Source organism: Haemorhous mexicanus, chromosome 22 (assembly GCF_027477595.1).
Source record: "Haemorhous mexicanus isolate bHaeMex1 chromosome 22, bHaeMex1.pri, whole genome shotgun sequence".
Lineage (NCBI taxonomy): Eukaryota > Metazoa > Chordata > Aves > Passeriformes > Fringillidae > Haemorhous > Haemorhous mexicanus.
Window position 1 is genome coordinate 8,669,182 of NC_082362.1, and position 22,481 is coordinate 8,691,662.

General features: G+C 55.6%; 1 protein-coding gene across 2 annotated transcripts in view; it reads left to right on the forward strand.

Annotated features, from left to right (window-relative positions):
• The first annotated feature begins 4,021 nt into the window (after positions 1 to 4,021).
• DOC2B (double C2 domain beta) overlaps positions 4,022 to 22,481 on the forward strand; it is a 36,889-nt gene continuing 18,429 nt past the window's right edge. The window contains exons 1-2 of one of the 2 annotated variants that reach the window (XM_059865716.1): positions 4,022 to 4,214; positions 12,547 to 13,101. In XM_059865716.1, the coding sequence (XP_059721699.1) occupies positions 12,771 to 13,101 (331 nt within the window). In that variant the 5' untranslated portion in view covers positions 4,022 to 4,214; positions 12,547 to 12,770. The remainder of the gene's footprint in view (positions 4,215 to 12,546; positions 13,102 to 22,481) is intronic. The other variant, XM_059865717.1, reaches the window with a different exon arrangement.

The window sequence follows — 22,481 nt, forward strand, 5'->3', positions numbered from 1 at the left end:
TCAAGGTTTCCAATAGCTTTTTAATCTGTTTTTGCTCTGCCCTGCTCTGACACTCCTCAGTAATTGCTGCTGGGATTGTTCTGCTGGGGAGCTGCCATCGGGCCAAGGATGGAGCGTGACAAGGACTGAGCAGCTCTGGTGCTGCTCTTCCCCTCTCTGCTTGCCATGACAACAGCACCAGGTGGGAGAGTCAGCTGTGGCATCTCAGAAACGCTGCCTGGGCACTGCCAAGCTGCCCTGGGTGGTTTTTTACACTTTATTTTGGGAGGGGAGGGCAGTGCTTGCCCTGTCAGAGCCGTCTGTGGCCGGAGCGAATGGGCCACCATTGGTGTTTGGGGGTGAAAACCAACAATCACTTGGTTTTAAGATTTTAAAAGTTTAATAGTAATAAAATGGTTATACAAATAGTAATATAATTAGAGTAATAATAATTCGGACAATTTGGATTAGGACAATATGAGACAATAGAAACAAAGAGTTATGGATGGTCTGGGTACCTTTTTCTCGGCAAAATAAGCCCAAAAAAGGACCCACGTTAACAGAGGATTAACCCTTAAAAACAACAGCCTGTTGCATATTCATACACCTCCTACATGATGCATAAATTCCATTCAAGCACAGGATTCTGGCTGGGCAGTGTCAGCTTCTTCCTCTGGATCCTGACGGTGTCATCCTGCCCGAGCAAGGCAGGAAGAAATTCATTTCTCCTGATAATGGGGCAATAAATTCTCTTTCTCTGAAAGATTCAGGTGTCCTGTGGCTGCTCTCTCACTGCAAGTCCTTTCTTTAAAGAAGTATCCTACATAGCATAGTTCCTATTTTAACATTTTGTTATAACCTAAAACTATATTTAACACCCTACTTCAGAGAATTAATACAGCATCACTTTCTAACACAACACATATAATAGTCATTTTAATATTTGCGAAAAGCCAACCATAAAATGTGCATTTTTCACATTGGGCAACGTGGTTCTGGCCACTGCTGGGTCTGGAGAGTCTGCAGGAGGGCTTGGACAGTGACACAAACTGGCAAACAACCTCTGGAGTTCATTTGTGAAATTGAACTTGGCAGCAGTTGTTCTGCTCCCCTCCCAGAAGTTTCCTCCAGGGGAGGAGGGGTGATGTCTCACCAGCTCCCCTCTCCCTTTTCTTCCTCCCACCCCTTTGTTCCTCCCCCCTTGGGCAGTGCTCTCCCAGCCTGTTCTGCAGGTGGCTGGGATGGACAGAGAGCTCAGGGGAGGTTTTGGGCAGGGCTGGTGCTGCCCTCCCATAATGAGACCTCCAGCAGTGATGGGTCAGCCCCTCGTGGGACGCTTTCATCCCGAGTTCCTCATCCAGAACCCTCCCTGACCATTTCTTCGGGCAGCAGCGCGTTCAGGCAGTGCTGGGGCTGCAGGAGATGAGGATCTTGCCTTTACAGACAGGAACACGGTGCCAGCTGTCACCTCCTCCCACCTCTTATCAGCCTGGTGACTTCTGCTAATCAGAGCCTTATCAGGAGAGGGCTGCTGGCAGACACCTCCTCCCCCGAGTGTGACTGACCCGTGATTCCAGAGCTGGCAAATCCCACAGCACCGAGGCTGCTTGGAGTTATTTGCAATTATGCAAACTTTTGTTCCAGCAAACTTCTGCTCTGAGCAGAGCAGGGCTGTGGGAGCTGCTCTGCTCTCGGGTTTGGGGACTGGATTTGGGAGCTGGGTGGGGAGATCACACCTCTGAGACTGGTCCTAACAGCCCTGCGCTGCTGCTGGGTATTTCAGGGACTCATCCTCGAAAGAATCCCCAGACTGATCCATTCCCAGCCCCTGGGACAGCAGTTGGATCACCCAGAGCAGCTGATTCCAGCATTCCTTATTTCCGAGGGGTGAGACCAAGCCCAAGAAAACCCCAGTGAGGAGCTGAGCCCCGCTGGGGGAGAGCAGGGGCAGGAGGAGCTGCTGACAGCACAGCCCTTCATCCTCCAAAGGCACTGGTGCCAAATCGAGCCCCTCCAAGCAATCACACCGCGGCCGCTCAAATGATGCCTTGGAGGAAAGAAAAACACAGTGAGAAATGCAAATGAGGGATGTAAATCTTCCAGGCTCTGTCTGGGAGGGACCTGTTTAATTAGCAGCCTTGATGTGGTAAGTGCTGAGGAGGAAACTTGCCAGATTCCCCCGGTTTGGATGGCAGGTGAGCTGTGTTCTGTCTGAATCTCCACCTTGTGATTGTTTTTCTGGACTTGCCAGGGTTGCTGCGCTGCCTGTAGCACGAGCAATCGGCTCTTGTGTCCTGGGCATGGGATTTGTTCGTGGATAAATGAGAATATCCCTGTGGGGGTGTGGGTTAGGGAGTTCCTGAGCCTTTGTTTCTCCCTCACCCCTGCCTATCCCAGTGCTCTGGTGCTAATTGGTGCCACGGGGACATTTTCAGCACTGAGAATGTTTGTGAGCTGCCTGGGAATTGCAGGTGAGGCTTTCCCCGAGGTGCTGCCTTGCCAGGTTTGCATCCCTCGGGCAGGCTCTGCATGGTGCTGTTGCACAGATCTCTGTTCCTGACCTGTCACCGTGGGAGAGGCTGGGATTAGGATGATGGAGGGCTTGGAGAGGATAAACAATAACGATGCTACACCCAAACAATGCCTTTCACTTCCCTCCTTTCTTTTCCTGTCGCTTCCCCATTCAGGCTTAATAAGATCAGTGCAGATAATTTCTGTATTCGTGCACAACATCATTTTCCCTCCTGTGCTTTGCCAGCTGCACTGCAGTGGGGAAGGCAAATTCTCACTTTCCTCTGCTTGGTTATGAATGGGTGCATCTGTTCCTCGAAGATAGGGAAAGGAGGGTGAAAGGGCTGGGAGGGGAGAGGAGAAATCAGATGCAGCCTGGTGCATTACCTCTGTGGAGAGGGAAGCCTGCAGGAGTCAGATTTTTGCAGCCCAGGCTCAGTCCTGATGGATTTGGAAGCTGGGTGAGACACCAGAGGCAGAAAAGGGGTTTTGCTTAATGGGGCAGCACAGCCACCCACAGTGGCGTGGGGATGCCTGATCTGGGAGGGGCTGAGCTCTGCTCCTGCTCCTCCCCAGGTGTAAATCACACCTGCCTGGCTCCCTGGGCTCTCTCCCCACCTGTGCCAGGGCCTGCCCCCTGCTCCTGCACCTCCACATCCCCCAGGAGCTCCAGCCTGGGCAGATGCAGGGCCAGAGGCTGCTGAAGAGCAGCAGAACTCATTAACTGGCCTTCCTTTCCTCCCTCCCTCCTCTCTTTAAGGCAGCCCTGCTGGAGAGGTGAGGAGAGGGAAAAAGGGGTTGAATTTTCTGCTGTGCCCAGCTGTGAGCCACACTGGCAGCTCAAACACCCCCGTGGCCTCCAGCCAGTGTCCCATCGATATTTTCAGGGCTCAGATCCCGGCTGTGATGCTCCAGCACCCAATTCCCTCCTCCTGTTCCAGCTCCCCCCTCCTGCTGCCGTGGTTTGGGGCTCCTGTGGCACGGAGCCATCAGGCATTGGCAGCTGCCTTTGGCACCTGAGCCACTCTGCTCTTCCTCCAGAGCAGGAGCTTTTCAGCCAGAAATTGGGGTGATGTCCCTCCTGGGAGGTGAGAGTCCCCTTCCTCCAGAGCAGGAGCTTTTCAGCCAGAAATTGGGGTGATGCCCCTCCTTGGAGGTGATGAGAGTCCCCCCGACCCCTCTGCTGGGTTTGTTTCTGTTTCTCATGAAACTTCTCCAGAAGTTTCCAGATGGGGGAAGGCTTTAAGGTGAAACAAAATGCACTCCACTTAAATAAGGATAAAAGTTTCCCAGGGGGTTTTGGCACGGCTTTTACGAGTGAAAATGTGCCCGTTTAACAGCCTGAGTGGCTGAGGCAGAGATGTGCTAAATGCCAGGCTTTGAAGGTGTGCAGGGAGTGGAAAAGGTGGTGGGTGGGGGCCAGGCTGCCTTCCTCACCTTCCTCAGAACAGAGCTGGGCTCTGCATCAACCCCCAGGCTTGGATTCACCCAGGTGAGCAGCTCCTTAATGCTCCTTTTCTTTCCAGTCTCTTCAGGAGGGGAAGCAGCAGCTGCGGTTTGGTTTGGGTGAGCAGACCCTGAAAACTCCATCTGAGCTTTTACTGACGTGGCACATCGTTGTGTGCACCAGAGAAGGGGACAGAGGGCTGCTCCAGCTCACAGCATCCCGGGAAAACCTTCCCAGCAGGAATCCCTGCTGCTCTCATTGCTGCTGATGGGTTCAGGTGGGTTTAATCCCAAAGGCACTTCGGGGTTTTTAGCTCTTCACGTCTTGCAGGCCAGCACTCAGAGATAAATCCCTGTGATTTGCAGGTTTGTGGTTACCCCGAGCCTGGATAGAGATGGTTTGGGCACCCCAGGGCTGGTCCTGCTGTCAGTTTTTATGGCAGCCTTTGGAAGGAGCCAGCAGCGATTTTGGCGGGGCTGGTGATGCCTGGGAGTGAGTGTGCAGCTCCTGCTCCCTCCCAGATCACAATTCCTGGGGTTGTGGAGGGGTTTGGTGACTCCCTGAGCAGCTCTGCCCTGGGGGAGCACCCAGGGACACACGGCCAGGCAGCTGCCACCTCTCCCCCTGTAATTTTGTGGACGTTGTGCTCAGCTATTCCTGCACTCCTTTCATGCTGGAGCAGGTTCTGAGGAGGAGCCCAGGAGGGGAAACTGCTGATTTCTTACAGCTCCATGAACCTGACGTTGCCACCCAATTGCTGGGATGCTGCTTTGAAGGGATTGTGCCTTTCTGTGGTTGCAGAATTTCTGTGCTTTCCGTGTTTCCCTGCTAAGAAATCAAGAATCAAATAATTGAATCTCCCTCCCCCTTTCCTATAAAATCAAGTAATCAAATCAAAGAGCACATGATTTGAAGAGCCAGAGAAAGGAGTTCATTTTGGCCTCTCTTTATTGGCCTCTTAAATCCTGAGCTTTGCAGGCTGCTGGGAGTGTTTTATGGATCCCTTTTCACAGCTGTGAGTAGGATGGACTCAGCTGCCCCTTTTCCTGGGACCTGGTGGGCAGCAGGACCTTGGGGGAGCTGGGGAAGGACAACTTCAGCCTGGGTGACCCCGTGCTGAGGCTGGGGATGGGTAAGGGGCATAACCAGGGGCAACCTGTGTGAGGAACACCTCGAGGGGGGAAATGTTGCTGTTTGTTGGCACCTGAGTGGTTTGGGATGGTCCCTGCCAGCAGGAAATGGCCCCTGGGTGGAGAAGCCAATGGCCCCTGACTGGTCAGCCCGGGAAGCTGCTGAGGATGCAAATGCATGTTAATTTATGTCAACAGATGTCCCCGTGCAGGTAGCCCAAATTATGCAAATGGGATCCAAATGGGAGCCAAAGGGAGAGGTGGCATCCTCAAAACACAAACTTTAGATGATCCCCGTTGAGTGGGGCACCTCCCAGGTCATTAGAGGAGTCACCCGATGGCCCTGCCCCAGGGCTGAGGCTGGGGATGGGTAAGGGGCATAACCAGGGGCAACCTGTGTGAGGAACACCTCGAGGGGGGAAATGTTGCTGTTTGTTGGCACCTGAGTGGTTTGGGATCATCCCTGCCAGCAGGAAATGCCCCCTGGGTGGAGGAGCCAATGGCCCCTGACTGGTCAGGATGCAGCTCGATCGGGATGCAAATGGGATGTAAATTCATGTAAACATATGTCCCCGTGCAGGTAGCAGCTCGTGCCCAAATTATGCAAATGTTCTAATCCAATAAGGCTAATGGCATGATTATCCAGCAGCACGGGGTTCATTAATATTGGTTCCCTGGCTCTCACACCCATCACTGTCACCATGACTGTGCTGAGCTCTCCAGCATCCCTGGCACGTGGAGCCACTCTCAGGGAGGGAAGAGGACATCCAGGGCATGGTGGCACCAGGAAGGGACCCTTCACCTGCCTGGGAGGTGCCACATGTCCTGGCCAAAGTGCCACCTGCCTGCCACGCTCTCCTTGAGGCCCATCCTCACAGGAGGAGACCTGGAGCAGCATTCCCAGCTCCTGCAGAGCAGCCAAGGCAGCATTTCTCAATATCCGTGCTGAGATCAGATGAACAGGGCTAGCAGGGCCATCTAGTGACTCCTCTGGCTGCTAAATGACCCGGGAGGTGCCCCCCTCAATGGTGACAATTTTAAATTTTATGCTTTGAGGAATGCCACATCTCCCTCTGGCTCCCGTTTTTTTTCAGCTGGTGGGTTTCCTTTGCTCCAAAGTTTTGTTTTCCCTGGATTGCCACAGAGCTGGAAAATGCTGGGGCTTCCCTGCAGTGGAGAGGAACTTTGTCCTGAGTGGGGTGACATAAGGCCAGGCAGTGAATAGCCCCTGGGTCTGAGAGCATCCTGCAGGCTGGCCTGGATGGAATGCTGCTCTCCAGGCAGGAATCTGCTTGGCTGGGCTGTGGCCTCAATTCCTTCCCTGCTGCCCCGCAGGTGCTGTTGTGAGTTTGTTCTGGTGGTGCCCATGTGAGCAGCCCTGCCTGGTGCAGGGAATTTGGGGTTGTTTTCCTCTCCAGCAGCCTGAGCCCACTGTGGATCTGTGGGGTCTTTTCTCCTTCTTGCTCCTCTTCTTGCTCTTCCATTTTTGTTGCTTTGTTTTTCATGTTGGCCTGATGCTGGGATTTGTGGATGGGGCCAGGAAAACGCCCTGGCACCCAGGATGGGCCATTCCCTCACAGCTGATGGTTCAGCCTCATGATCCAGGGCTGGACAGGACATCTCCCAGCCCTGGGAGGAGCAGCAGGCAGGACAGAGCTGCCCCAGAGCTGTGCCAGGTACAGGGATTGCACAGGGGGGTTTGGGTAGATTCCTTTTGACAGGATGTCATTAGCCTGACGTGGATGTGGGAGAGCAGCAGCTACAAAGCTCTCTTAATGCAGCCAAATTGCTCTTTAATACTGCAAACCCAAGATGTTATTTTGTGAATCCCTGGAGCTCACTCTGCTGCTGGTTATTGGTGGCATTTTTCCCTCTGCTTGCATCCAGCTCTGAATTCCTGGGGCATGGGGTGGGAGCAGTTTCCCCCCGGAGCCTCTCTGGAGCTCTGCTGCTTCCTGCCCTCACTTGGCTCCTCCTGTGCTCACTCTGGGAGCTGCTGTGACTCCTGAAATGCCTCTTCCCACCAAAATGTGAGCAGAAAGTCTATCCATTTCCATGGCAACGGGGCCGGGCCCTATCTGCTGATGGGAACTCTGTTCCTGGACATTTATGGAGTGGGAAGAGCTGGGGGTGCAGAGGCAGCAGTGCCCAGCCCCAGCTCAGCTCTCCAGGCCAGCATCCGTGTCCCAGCCACCACAGCATCAGCTGCTGCTGCAAAATGAGCACCAGGCTTTGCTCCTGGCTGCCTGGGAAGTCTTGAGGAGGAATGGTGTCATCCTCCTGCAGCTGGGAGACAGTGGGGAAGAGGTAAGAGCAGGGTAAAACTCCCAAGACAAGTCAGCTGGATAATCTCAGAGGACGTTGACTCCAGCTTGGGAAGGCACTGAGAGCAGATAAAATTAGTCTAATAGGAGTTGATGCTGCACAGAAGTCTCCCCTCCCTTGATTGCAAGGGAGTGGGTCTGCATTTATCTCACAAGAACCAGAGCCAGCCGTGTGAGAGGATGGCTCTGACCAGCCTGGTGATGGCAAAGCCCTGCCAAGGCTCTGGAGTTCAGGAGAGAAATCTGAGGGAAAAAACTCCAAAAAGGTTCATCCCTCAGAAAATCCCCCTGAGGACTGAGCCCTTGGCAGTGCTGTGCCCCAAGTCTGGATGTCACCCCAATCCTGGGCACGTTTTGGGTGGATTTTCCTGCAGCTCCTGCTGTGCCCAGACCCACCCTGCTGAATCCCTGGGTGGATTTGTGCTCTGCTCCACAGAGCTGGGATTTACAGCAGCTGTTTGTCCCCTCTGGGGGACTGGCAGGTGCCTGGGGGGCTGGCAGGGGGTGTCAGGCTGCAGAGCAGAGCAGGTCCCCTCCCCAGCAGGAGGGCAGACATTCCACAGGACTCCTAAAAACCCAGGCCATGGAAATGACAAAAGAAAACACCAACTATTTTGGGATTCCCATGGAAATGGCAACATATGCTGAACGTTAAACATCAGCCCCTACCAAAAGTAGAGCTATTCTGGGCCCATCCTGAGGATGCAGGGAGAGCTGATGCCTCCCTCCCTCCCTCCTCCTTTCCAGCTCCTTTCCAGGTCCTTCTGCAGGTAGCAAAACGCTGGCCAGGAGGATTCCATCCACCTTTACCACTGGCTGGGTGTTTCATAAAGTCTCTGGGAACTTAAGCAATATTTTGAGGGGAGAGGGCTCTTCCCTGCTGGCATTTGGCCCTTGCCTGGCTTAATGCAAGGGTTTGTTTGTGTCTGTGTTGTGAAAGGATGTGGGCTGTATTCCACCACAGTGATTTTGTTCACAGCTAGTAATTGCTGGTTAAATCTGGTCAAATAATGGTTGTTAGCAGGGCCTGTTGGAGCACAGATAACTTCAGATATTATCCAAGCAGAGGAGCAGTGGGGGCCAGGGTGCACTGGGATATCAGCACTGCTGGGGAGCTGTAATCAGCACAGCCTGGAATAAGCTCCTTAGGATTATTTTGGGCCAAGTTTCCCAGTTATCACCATTATTATTATTGCTTTACTCAGCAAATGCAAGGGCTGTTGGACCAGGTAAGGAGTGCAATGCCCTGGATGGGCTCAGCCAAGCCTGCCCAGCAGTGGAGGGCAGGGATCTTTGAGGGGAGGCTGCCAGGAGCTGTGCATCAGCCAGGAGACAGAGCCCCGAGCCAGGCACATGTTGCTTTTCAATTAACCCCCTTCCCATGCACACACAGCCATGCTGGAGCTAAGCTCAGTGGAAGAAATAAAAAATGTGTTTGATACCTCCCAGCCAGGGGAGCTGAAGGCAGGGCCACTCCTGAGCCCCCCAGGAGGGATTGGAGGGGTCTCTCCCAGCAGTGCTGGCAGTGTTAAACCCCCAGCTCTGCCCCTGCAGCCAGACTGAGCTGGTGGTGTCTGCTGGCCCCTTCTCCTGCCTACTGCTGTGGGGACTTCCAGGCTTAACAATGGTTGGGAAAAGCAAAATTCCAGCTAGGGCTGGTGCTGCCCTGTCACCTCCCTGGGGACACTGACCACCCTCCCTGTCCCACCTCTCTGAGGGCAAGGATGAGATCCAGAGGTGGTGGAGGCTTTAATTTGGCACCATCTCTTTGTGCTCCCTCCAGCAGAGCAGGGGGGCTCAGGGAGATTTGGAGCTGACAGAGGAACAAATAAAGAACCAGTGGGTGAATCCCTGGCAAGCAGTGGGGTGTGCCAGCCTGCTGCTGTGCTTTCCACTTGGAAATTAATGGATCAAACTGGAATCAGCCCCTGCTCCCCTGGATTTAAACCTGGAACAGCAGAACCTGATGCTCAGCATTTGTTAGAAAATTGGTTGAAGTGTGTCCTGAGGACAGCCAGTGGTTTTGGGGTGTGTTTAATCTGTGTGCTGCAGTTTGGGGGGCTGTAGGAACATTCCTTTTCTTTGTCCATTTGCAGGGCAGCTCCAGAGGAGGAATCTGGGCTGTGGCACAGGGAGAATGAGTGCCACAGCCCAGATTTTTCTGGGAGTACTTAAACCTGTGTGAGTGCCACAGGCTTTTTCTGGGTGTATTTAAACCTGTGCTCCTGCCCCTGTTCAGGACAACATTTAAAGTAAAACCTCGGTGTTGTCAGAGCCTGGGCTGGAGTTGGAGTCACAGTTCCTGCATCCCACATCCCACAATGTCACAGATGCTGAGCTCAGGATCTTGGGAGAAAATATTTATTTTGACAGAGATAATTGCTTTTCCTCCTCACCCCATCCCTGCTTTGATGCTGGCTCTGTGGTGGCCACCTCCCCCTTCCCTGAAGGCTGTCCCCCCTTCCTACAGACCCTGACAGGGTGGCTTCAAATTGGCATTTTAACATTTCAGCTCTCTCTTATCCTCCTGGGGGGCTGGTGGGCAAACCAACCTCCCCTCCCAGGGCAGCAGAGGCCACCCACGTGCGTGGGCAGAGCAGAGCCAGGGATCAAACCCAGTCACATTCCAGGGCATTAGACAGACGGTGGGAATTAAGAGCTTTACCTGGAAACTGGCTTTGTATCTGCCAGCCCTGCTTTTGTCTTCCAGCCCAACTTTTTATTTTTGTCCCTTTCACCTTCAGGGTTGTGCTGTGTGACACATCTGGGGAGCCCTGGGCACGTGTGGGGCTGTGCAGCCCAGGAGGAAGCACTCAGGCAGGGTGGGGAGGTAGGAGAAGTGTGGTTTATCAAGACCAAGCTGCTTTGGGACTCATTAAAGGCTAAGAAAAGGCTCCAGCTGCTTTCTGTAGGCTTGGGACAGGCAGGGACTGCAAAGTCCCACTTGGGCTGTGAGCAGTGAGTCTTGGATTTTGTTTCTCTCAGTCTGTAGGGCTGGTGATGGGGTCTCCCTCAGGGGACACACCTCCCCTGCTTCAGGGAGTTTGTCTGCTTCAATTCTGCCTTTTTTGTCCCCCTGCTGCTCTTCTGAATCCCTGGGTGAGCTGAGCACCTCCCAGCTGGTGCTGCTGGGCCCTGATCCCAGCTGTGGGCTGTGCATGCAGGAGGGGGAAGAGCTCAGAGGTTCAGCTTGATTCCCAGAGCCTTGATTTTCCTGTCCTATAAAACAATCTTTGCCTATTTGGGTCTTTGAGGAAGCATTTGAAACGATGATGCTTTTGTAATGGTAGTAACAGCATTAGGCTCTCACATGTAACTTGATTTTATTTATTTATTTATTTGCCCTTTCTTAGAGGAAATTGCTGCTATTTTCTGGGCATCAGGCCCAATTTCTGCTTCGTTCTGTCTGAGTCCACACCACATCCTGCATGCTGCACCCAAAGATGGAGCCTGTGTGGATGAACACACCCAGATCCAGAGGGACCTCCTTGTGCTTGCCGTGGTGTTTCCACCCAGCACCAGCCCACCCGTGAGGTTTTCAGCCTCCACGTGCAGAGCAGGTGGCATTTCCCTCTGAATTTATTCCCTGGCTGTGGTTAGGGGGTTAAACTGTCTGAGGCTGGATCTGCTGTCAGACCTGCAACAGGCAGGAGCCACCTCGGAGTGACAGGGACACAGAGGAGCAGTGAGCTGTCTCCTGCTCTCCCAGGTCATTGGATCATCCTCAGGTGTGCCTCATGTCTGGGAACAGAGCAGTGACAAGTTTGGATGCTTCAGGAGAGAAACATTCACCTGCCTGTGAGGAGTAAGTGAGGTTGGTTTGCCTGGTGTCAGTGTGTTATGACTCAAAGACTTGCATTAACATTTACCAAAATCTGAATGAAAGCTGAACTCTGCTGCAGACAGAAAGGCTGGGTGTCATTTTGTTGGGATTTGGGGGAAATCCTCTGAAGAACAGAGCTTTGTTTTTAATAATTACCTGCCTGCCAGGCTGCAGGAGACTGCAGCTCTGTGTGCATGGCTAAGGGATGTGCCAGGTTACCTGGTGGGCCTGCCTGGACATGGTGAGGGGTGACCAGAGCTTTCCAAGTGTCCCAGGCTCACACCAGAGCTGAGCCAGCAGAGAGGCTGCTCCTCTGAAATATTTCAGACACATTTTCCTGGGCAGGGTGAGTTACTTGGGCAGGATTTTGCATCATTTTCTCGCAGCGTTTCTCTTCTGGCACTCCTTGCAGAAAAGTCCACTTCCAGCAGCTTGTGAAGCCATGGATTTATTGATTTGAACACAGGGGGGAATGAGTAAAAACAGCACTTTGAGACCAACTCCCTGAGCAAAGCACAGCTCAGCATTTCCAGGGAGCCTGTGGCAGGAGCCTGTCCCTGTCCTGGCTGGTGCAGGGGCCATGCCCAGGGAGGGGCAGGAGGGGTGCTGAGCATGGCCACGGTGTCACTGAGCCCTGTCCCAGCCCGTCCCTGGCCCCTCTGAGGTGCTGTACCAGCTCCATGGCACAGCCACACGCTGGCTGGCAGAGGCTCTGCCACCCAGGCCATGAGCAGGGCACAGGTGTTGCTTCAATCCCCGGTGTGTTCCCAGCTCCAGAAGCTCATCCAGCCGGTGCTGAGCTCTGGAAGGGACATTGCTGTGGGCTGGGGCAGCAGGGATCTGTGTCGGGGCTGTGGAGGGAGTGGGCAGCGGTGCCATCCATGCCCCTGGCTCGGGATGTGGCACAGCATCTCCCTGGCACAGCCTGCGGGGCTGTCCCTGTCCCTGGGGGCTGTCCCTGTCCCTGGGGGCTGTCCCTGTCCCTCTCCCCATCACGCCGGGATGTGACACAGCAGGACGCTGGCTCCTGACCCTGCCCGGTGACCTCAGCCCGCGGAGGGGTCTGGCAGGGACCAGCCCTGCTTTGCCAGGGAGATGAACCAAATCCCACCTCCTGTCACCCCCTCAGCCCAGCTCCTGCCGGCCGGGGCTGGGCTGGGGCAGGGGCAGGGTGGGCTGCCCGCGCTGGTGGCCGTGTGGCCGGGGCGGCAGGCCGGCCACAGCCCTCATTCCTCCGCTGCTGGGCACCGCTTTGTTGCTAGCTGGTGACATCACCCGAGAGCCCACCCCCTGCCTCTTATCCGTCTCTCTGTCTCGCTCATTTATTCCCAGGCAGCGCTGGCAGGATCAGGGGCCGTGCGAGCGCCGGGGCTGGCAGCAGCAGCATGCGTGCGGCCACCGAGGCTCAGGTGGCAACCTGAGGCGACAACCACCTAAGGGGCCCCGCCGGAGCCTCCTCCTCCTCCTCAGCTGCCCCCGCAGCCCCCGGCTGAAACTTCCCTCTCCCGCACGGTCCGGGCTTCTCCGGGGGGGGCTCGGCAGCGACAGCCGCATGCATGACACTCCGCAAAGGAGAGAAAATGACCATAAGTATCCAGGAGCACATGGCCATTGACGTCTGCCCCGGCCCCATCAAACCCATCAAGCAGATCTCCGACTACTTCCCCCGCTTCCCCCGCGGGCTCCCCGCCGCCGTCGGCCGCAGCAGCAGCAGCGCCCTGCGCCCCGCGCTCAGCCAGCCCTCGGTCAGCCCCGCCGAGCCTCCCCGCGACGATGAGGAGGATGTGGACCAGCTCTTCGGAGCCCACGGAACGACGGAGCAGCCGGCCAAGAGCCAAGCGCCCGAGGAGCTGGTGGACCCCGAGGGCTACGAGTCCGACGATTGCAGTGAGTTCCTAAGTTTCCGTGGGAGTTTGCGCCGGTGCTGAGGGCACGGGTGGGTGTTAGGGCTGGTTGTCCATCCTGGGGAACCCTTCCAGCCGTGCTGGCGGTCCCTGGATCACAGTGCAGCGGTGAGGAGCTCCCAGGTGTGGCCGGGGAGGCTCTCGGGGTGGAGGGGGCCCTGGGAGTGTCCGTGCCGCAGCCAGGCTGGCTGCTGAACCCAAAGTAGGGAAGTCTCCCAAGAGCCACCAGTTGCTGTCGTGGCTGGTGCACTTCTCTGCCTCGTCCCTGCTCGGCTCCGTGCCTCCAGCCCTCCGGCTGGGCTCAGACCCTTTTAATCCGGCTCGGTGGTGCAGGCTGCTCCAGCCACCCTGCTGATGAGCTGGCGAGAAGCTCCAGCATCGCCCGGCTCCACGGCGGGGAGATTTGTCGGGAATGACATCGCCCGGGAGAGCTCTGCCCTCTCCCTCGGCAAACTCTGGCGTGTCATCCCTCCATTCCTCGCAGAGCCCTGCGGGAGACCGGGGGGCCTTTGGAGCAGAAGGCTCTGGCCGTGGTGGATGCAGGTGTTTGCAGCAAGGGTTAACCCCTCCCCACCCAAAACGTCCTTCCCAGCCGGTGCCGTGGAGCTGCAAGGCAGCCGCTGCCTGGCTCTGGGCCCCCGGGATCACCCGATTTCCCTCGGAGGTAGAGAAACGCCAAGGGCTCGGTTCAGCCCAGCCTTCCTTCGGGGACAGATCCACCGAGGGGATCCAAAGTTTGGAGCCGGGAGATGCCGGGGAGAAGGGAGCGGGTGCTGCTGCGTGCTCGTCCTGGGGGAAGGGGAGGCTGAGTCGGTCAGGGCCCAGCGCCGGGCAGGCGGTGGCTTTCCCTTGGCACAATGTCACAGCCGGTGGCTTTCCCTTGGCACAATGTCACAGCCCTGCCTCGGCATCGCTGCCGGCCGCTGGGCTGCTGCCATTTATCCCATTTATACCCCGGAGTGTGACCCCAGGGAGGGCTCCCCGAAGGGCTGCGCTGCTGCAGGGTGGCACGGCTGTCCCCGTGTCCCCCTCCGGGCACAGCCCTGCCAGAGGCCGGTGCTGGGTGCCAACCCCAAGCTAGCACACTCTCTGTCCCCATGCTGGTGTCGAGGTCACGGCTCCGTGGAGAGGCGACAGCTCTGGCACTACCAGGGAGAACATCTCCGCTAAGCCGCGTTTGTCCCAGCCGGGCAGTTAACGGGGACTTTAACCGGCTTTGGGTCATTAGCTGCTCTAATTATCCCATCGTCTTTGCTCAGCGCGGCAGGAGAAACGGGAGAAAGCGGAGTGCAGGGCCAGGGGGGAGTGTGGCCCAAAGCCCTGGGGCTTTGGGTGACTCGCAGGGAAATTGCCCAGGGCTCTGCATTCTGCATTTATCCCTGGGCAGTGCTGGATGCTGGATCCTGGGTGCTGGGTGCTGGATCCTGGGTGCTGGGTGCTGGAAGCAGCTTGGCTCCGTGCCGGGGCCGGCGGGTGTTTCTCTCACCCAGGCTGCTGTTAGGAAGTGTTTCCTGCAGCGTAACAGGTGTCAGGCAAAACTGCCGAGGCTGTTTTGCCAGGGGTGTGGTGGGGTTTTGGCTGGCAAAGGCACAGCGGTGCCAGGAGCAGAGCAGGGAGGTGGCAGTGCTGGTGGCACATCTCTGGGGACAGCACGGGGTGGCCCAGACACCCTGAGGACACTGGCTGGCATGAATGTGCAGGGTGGGACTGTCACTCCCCCGTGTTTAGCAGCCAAGTTGTAAATCCAGGCAAGAGCTGCCGTAGCCATTCCCCAGGCTGGGAGCAGGGAGGGGATCCTGCAGCCTGACTGGAGCCATCAGCCAGGCTGGGGAGTGTGTGGAGCTCCCCCACATCTCTGGAGGGTGATTCAGGGCTGCTGCATTAGTCACCTGCACTAAATTTCCCCTGGAGAACTTGTCTGTGCCTGCACTGGGTTGTCGGGGGTGTCAGTCCCCTTGGGGGGCACACGGGGTGCAGGGGGTCTCTGGGGATGGTGCTGTCAGAGCTGGGTGCAGCACACATAAATCAAGGTTTTGCCATCTTGCCTCACTCCTCAGAGAGGCTCCCAGCCCTGGAGAGGGGCAGGGGGAAGGATTTTGCCGAGGAGGAGGAGGATTGAATGGCTCCCTGCTGTTTGTCCCACCTGCCTGTGGGTTCCCCTCCTCCGGTGCCAGGGCGATGCTGCTGGGTGGGAGGAGGAGAGCTGCCCCTGCCTGGAGAAATGCAGCAATTGTCTGGGTTTCCCCAAGCTCCTTCCTGCCTGGAGTTACTGCTCCAGCCTGGGTGTTGTGGGGTTTTTCCAGCAGGACCTGAGCTGCCATCCCAGCCCGAATTCCAGAACCCCAGCAGGGCTGTGGGGAGAGGGCAGGGCAGGTGCTGCTGCAGCTCACCTGGGCTGGCTGGCTGCACCCTGCTCTTTAATCCTTTGCTGAGTTGTGCTCCAGACCCCACCAGCAAACCCTGTAGTGTCTGTGGAGCCCGTGGGAGCTGCAGTGCCTGCTGCCATCCAGGCAGGGTGGTCTGACCCAGGTGTGGCACCTGCAGGGAGCAGGGATGTGGCAGGGGGGTTGTGAGTGCGTGCATGGAATTGGTGCTTTGGAAAAGTGAGAACCCCCAGGCTGAGGGAAGCAGGTGGAATCCCACCAGGGTGGGCAGAGACCTGGCTGAGGTGGGAGGACAGCTGGGACAGCCATGGGAGGCTCAGGTTTGTGGTTCTGTTCACCTCCCCAGCAGCCTGTTGAATGCAGCGAGTGGCAGGGAGCAGGCAGGGAACCAGCACAGCAGAAAATGAGTGGAGACATCAGGGCTGGCTCTGGGATCACTGGGAATTTCATGGAGCCAGCTCTTCCCTCCCAGCAGGGCTGCTGTGAGGGTTTGCAGGGCTGTGGTGGGCACCCACTGCCACCCCAGGGCCCTTGGGAGACCCTGGCAGAGGGACTCACCACTGCCCTGGCAAAGCAGGACTCTTCCTGCAGTGGCTTTGTCCCCAGCAGAGCTGCTGAGGAGGTGGAAGGAATGAGGCAGGAGAAGAGGGAAATGTGTATTTGCTGCAGAAGGATGGTTTGGTGCTGTTGGACCAGCATCTGCTGTGAGCTGAGAGGACCAGGCAGGAGTCTGGGGGGGGGAATTGGCTCCTGCTGCCTGGAGACACCTGGCTGTCACCTCCTTTTTGGCTCCCCTGGCTGGTACCTGTGCCAGCAGCAGCTCCCTGGGGTCCCCAGCCACGGGGGATGCTTCCCACCCAGCCGGGCAGCACAGTGCCAGGGAAACTCGGTTTGCAGGGAAAATAAGCAAATGCCAGCTAGATGGCAATGTGCCACCTGTGAGGAGCTGCCTCTCGCCTCCCATCTCCACTGATTTCACCCAAACCCCCTCCACTGCCTGCACCTTCCCCTCCTCAGCAGTGGCAGGCATTGGTACCTGAGGGGTTTTAAAGAATCCCCTGAATGGGCAGAGGCAGGGACAGGCCCTGAGAGGGGGCACTGCCACCTCACAGGGGACAGCCCTGCAGGGAGCAGCCAGCCTCCTTTAACAGGCAATTAAGTTTCCAGCCCTTGGAGAAATGCCCCGTTCCCTGAGCTGCTGTTTGGCTTTGGAAGGAGGCTCTGGTCCCACTGGAATTCCTTCCCTCCTCCAAATGTGTTTGGCTCTGGGTTTCCAGGTGAGGAGAGAGCCTGGGAGCCACGGGCTGCAGCGGGAGCCGCCATCCCTGGAAATGCTGCCCCATCCTGCTCCTGGGACTGCTCCTGTGTGCACAAACCCATCCAGTTCCAGCTCTTGCCCGGTTTTATTGGTGGAAGAGCAGCCTCCTGAGCTCTGGAGCTGCAGCAGCAGCATGGAAACCACTTCTCCCCAGTGCAGCTGAGAGGCCGGTCCTGGCGCGCGGCGGCTCGTGACGCCTGCAGCGCCACGCAAGTTATTTAGGAAGACTCTTATTTTGAGCAAAGAAGATAATTAGGCAGGCAAAGCCATCATGGAGATATTAATTACTGGCTGCTTGAAGATGTAAAGAAAGAGGAAGGTCTGAAGGGGTGCAGGGTTTGCAAGTCACCTGGCAGTGCTTTTGGCCAGACAGGGGGAGGCAGAGGAGACGGCGAGGAACGAGCAGGGTATTTACTTCTGCAACACAGCTCCTTAGCATATGCTGCCACTGCTATTTATAAGCTTTGAATCGTCTTTTCAATCCAGATAAGGCCCAAAGAAGTATTTTTCTCGCTCAGGAAACTAAACAAACCACCACAGATTTCAGCAGAGCACGGCTTTGCCAAGCAGAGCACAGCCCGAGCTGCCTGTGCCGGAGCAGGCACTGGGCAGTGTCACTGAGGTGTCTCAGGGGTGACTCTGGATTAGCTCCTCTCTGCTTTCCTGTGGGATGGATGGGTATTTGGGATGTGCTGGTGTGGGGGAGCTGTCACGCCTTCCTGCTGACCATCCCAGCAGGGATGCAGGTGCAGGCTGCACATCCTGGTCCCCCGAGGAGCCTTCCTCCTCCCAGGGATTGCCCACGGGCAGGGACACCCCAGAGTGCTGGAGGTGAGCACGGGGCACCAGGAGAGGAAGGCACACCAGGGTGAGCAGGATCTGCCTGGGCATCCCTCCTCCAACATCCAGGGCAGCAGCATCTGGGCTGTGGCCTCTGGCACCTCTGCTAATGAAGGAGCCACACAGCTGCTGGATAACGAGGTTCCTCCTCCCACAGCCTGCCCAGCCCTTCCCTTTCCCAGTTCCAGGGTGCAGGAGGAGAGACAGAGAGACACTCCTTGTTCCCAAGGGGTTCCCAGATCTCTCCTCTTTGTATTTAACACTGAAGGCAGTTTTGGGGGGTTGTTAATTGCAATACTGTACTTCATTAAAGGAGGAGAGCGGGAGAGATTTGAAGGCCATCTCCAAACTGAAATTGCTGAAAGTCTAATTGCTGCTGACATCAGGGACCATTTAGTGCTGTAAAACATAATTGCATCTCTGAACTGTTCTGAGCAGATAAGTGTTCCTCTGAACACTCCTCCTGGAGAAGACAGAAGAGCTGATGAGCATCCATCAACAAACCTCATGAAGAAGCAGCTCCCTGCTCCAGAGCTTACCAGGGGCTGGCTCCATGTCTCCAAAAAGAAGAAATATTAATTGCTGCAAATTTTAAGTGAGAAACCCCCGGCCAGGCAGGGAGCATTGCAAGAGAGAAAAGCTGTGTTTGTTCCTTGCTCCTGATCCTTCTGAGTTCAGCCACATCTGTGGATGTGCTGAGGAGGGAAGGTCTCCTGCCTGTGTGCTGGATCTGGTCCCTGCTGGGGTTTTTTGCAGGGTTGGGAATGCCCTGCCCTGCCAGCAGCACATCAGAGTCACAGAACCACAGAATAGTGAGGTTGGAAGAGACCTCTGAGATCATCAAGTCCAACCTGTGCCCTAACACCTCACCCAGACTCCAGCACCAAGGGCCATGTCCAGTCTTGTTTCAGACACATCCAGAGATGGTGATTCCACCACCTCCCTGGGAAGAGCATTCCAGTGCTTTATTATTCTTTCGGTGAGAAATTTTTTCCTGATATCCATCCTGTACCTTCCCTGACGTAGCTTGAGGCTGTGCCCTCTTGACTCCTGTGGTGCTGACGGGGATGTTCATGCCCCAATGTGCTGTGCTGCCCCTGGGACATGCCCCAAACCCTCCCAGAGGATCTGTTTTCCTGGCATAGCTGATGGTGATGCCAGCTTCCAGCCGTGCCCCGTTCCAGCCGCCTCCACCACGCCGGATCCCGCAGCCATGCCGAGGCTGGAGCTTCATGCCAGAGGTCAGTGCTGCCACCAGGGACACCTGGCTGGCCCCAGCTCCTCAGCTCAGCACCTTTGGGATCCACCCCTGGCTGCACAGCAGCATCCTGAGTGGATCTGGAATGCTGAGGGTGCTGGGGGAGCTCAGCCCCAGCTGCAGGAGTTGGTGGTGCTGTTTTCCAGGAATAACCCCTGAGGGTTTTCCAGGCTCATGGAGCCAGTCCTCAAGCTCTGCCCCATCCTGGGCCACTGGATGTGCTCAGGGAGGCAGGAGCACACACACAGCCACCCACCAAAATGTTCTTCAGCAGCTTGGCTCGGAAATGGCAGGAGATAATTTCTGTTCCTCCTGAGGAGTCATTTACCAACATTTTATATGGGGCTGTAAGTGCACAGAATTACTTGCTGCCTTTCAGGACCTTTAAAATTATCTCCATTGCAAGGGAAAATTAAAGCAATGGAAGAATAGGGACCTATCTTTTATAGTGCATTAAAAAATACCCAGTCTGAAGGTTACTGAACCTGTGCTTTCTGTAAGGGAGAGCTAATCCAGACAATCCCCAGCAGTCTTTTTACTGCTCCACTCTGATCTCCCTGGCACAAAATCCGTGAGCAGATTATCTTGGGAGCAGCAATGCTGATAAGCAGAGGGACTTAAGGCTTTTTGGACTTCTTTTTAATTAGTTCTATAGTGGGGTTTTTGTGTGCACACCTCACCTTCTCCTGCTGTAGAGCTTTGCTGGGCTTTCTAAAGCAGTCACACCTGCCTTGGGAGAGTAAGGAGTGTGCTCCATCATCACTTCCAGGCTTTGCTGAAGCTTTTTCTGGGAGTGTCAGTGACTTTTCCACAGCTTGGGATGTGAAACTTTTTTCCTTGGAGCATCCCAGGCTGTGGAGAGGGCGGCTGTGCCACCCAGCACGGCCCTGCAAGGACAGGGGCTGGGCAAGGGAGCAGGGCTCAGATTCATCACCAGGTTTTTGCCTCTCATCCCACAGGTATAAATAGAAGCTCCTTCAGCCTGGCCTCACCCTGGGCTCAGCCAGGAAATGTCAGCAATAAACAATGAATTCCTGCCACCTTGGCGGGGCTGGCCGAGCCCACGGACACATCTGCTGCTCCTGCTGCCCTCCAGTCATTCCCTGGCCCCCTGAATTAATCAAAGCACCCAAAGGTCAGTGGGAGAAGAGGCCACCTTCCCGTGCAAGTGGGATTTATTTTTCCTTTTAGAGGCTGTGTTAAAAGGCAGGCCCTGGCCAGAGCCTTCCCATCAATCTCTCCCAGCTCATGTAGAAGAAAGAGGGTCAGAACCTGCTAATGAGTTCAGTTTTCCTAATGGTTATTTTATCATTGGAGCAGAATAATTGTAATAATAATGATACATCCTGCCTGCTGTCGGGAGAGCGCCAAGCTGCCTTTGTAAAGCCTGACAAAGGCATTTATTTATATTTTTTATTTGCAGCCTCTGTGATTAGAGGGCAGTGTTCAGAATAGCCCAGTCGAGTTAAATAATCCTGGTAACAGTGCTTGGAGTCTAATTGCTGCCCTTTTCTTTTTTAGGTACTTGCTCCCCTAATTAAGATCACAATCGAGCTGCATCTCGAGAGGGAGGGGGAAAGCAATTAAAGAAGGGGGATTAGGTTGCTCTGCAGAGGTTTTGGGCCCAATCCTGCCAGCTGGGGATGCAGGATTCCCACAGCCAGGGCTGGATGTGCTGCTGGAGTGGGAGCAGTGAGGCAGTGCAGGGCTGGTGCTGCTGGCTTGTGCTGCCCACTGCAGGAGCACAGGGCTGGGGCTCCTGGGGCTTCACAGGCTGCTCTTGTGGGCTGCAGGGGTGGCTCCTACCCCTGCTGTGGCTGGAGGACTCCTGCCACCTCCTCAGCCCTGAGCTGGAGCTCCAGCCTTGGCTGTGCTGGATCCATCCCTGGCTGTGCATTCCCAGAGGCTGTGGGACTGTCACCGTGTCCTGGGTGTTTCCCATGAGTCCTGGGCATCTGCTGGCTCCTGGCTGTGGTGGCAGTGCTCACCTCCAGCTCCACAGCAGCACCTTGGCTGCCAAACCCCTTCTTGGCAAACTTCTCCTCCTCCCCTTTATCCAACAGCCACGTTTTTAAGCAATTAGCACGCATTGTGCTGATGTTTCCACATCCCTCTGCCCAAGGGCAGACCCTTCCTCGGGATTGAGACTCACCATCCACAAAAAAACCATCTCTGCTTGGAGGAAAACCCCTCCAGGACTGGAGCAGGGGTTGGGAGGGCTGGGAGGGCACGGCCAGGGGTGCAAGGCTCCAGCTCCAAGAGGAATGGGAACTGCTGGATGTTTGCTCATGGACTGCCAGAGCTGGGAGCAGGACCTGAGTCCCCACCTGCACAACAAGCTCCTGCTGCTGTCTGAAGGTGATTTTAGGATTTTTTAGCAGGGCTCCCCGCTGTCCTCACCCCTGGGGCAGGCTGAGGCTTTGTCAGTATTTCCTGGCCGAACTCTTGTTTGCTTGCCAAGCTTTTTAATTTGTTTTATAAATTGCCAAATCCAGCAGGCTGAACCGCGGGCCCCCTTCTGTGATAAAAATAAAATAACAGCTTGAACTCGGAGGGCAGAGCAGTGGGGCTGGCAGGAAATGCTGATTAAAGGGCAGGTGGAAATGATGAGGCTCCGAAACCGGAGGTTTCATCTTCCGCTCTTGAGTGAAAAATGCAGATTTGGGAAGTTTTGCTGACTTGGTTTGTGGAGCCTCCAGCTCCTCACGCTGCCATCCTTGAGCTGCTCGGGGCTGAGAGCACCCAGAGCACTGCTGGTCCTTCCTCCCTGCAGGGGGTTTAGCTGGGAATTGCTCTGGAAATGCTCATTTGAGCCAGACCCAGAGATGGTGCACAAGGCACAGCAGGTTTGGCCTCACCCCTCATCTTCCCCTGGCAGGTGAAACCCCTCTGATTTGTGCCTTACCCAGACCAGGAGCTAATGTGCCATGAAATTGCTGCACAACCAGGGGGGTACATTATTCTGGCACAACTCTGTCTGGGTATTTACTCTGCTTTGAACTCTAGATATTTGCTTGGGAGAAATGATTTTTTCTTTTGCCAGCAGGCAAACCTGTAGCTCCTTTGCCTTTGGGCTGGGAGATCACTGTGAAATTGCAGCAGGAAGGTTTCGGTCCCCTGAATGTCCTTAAACTCCGTGGGTGCCTTGCTGCTATCAATGCTGGGGGGGAAAAAAGCACCTTATTTCCTCCCATAAAGTTTGTCCAACTCCTCTCCACTCAGCAAACCCCGCTTTGATATTAAGCAAAACTGTTGTGGTTTTTATTTTGGATGTTTTTTCACGTTCTGAACACGGCAGGAAGGTGCAGTTACCTTGGAAACGGCGGTGGGATGGCGCCTGGTGGCAGGGCAGCACTCAGGCAAAACTCTTTTGGGAAGGTGGGCATGGAAAAGTGGAGTTTGCTGGGTCCAGAGCCACCCTGGAAGTTCCAGGCTGGTGGCAGGTAAAGCTGAGCCAGGGGAGAGGCTGCTCCATGTCCAGGCTTTGGTGTGCAAATCAGGCCTGGGAGCCTTGGAGGAGGTTAAGCCATGTTTTTGGGAAGCTTGTCTTTTTAAGGCTTTTC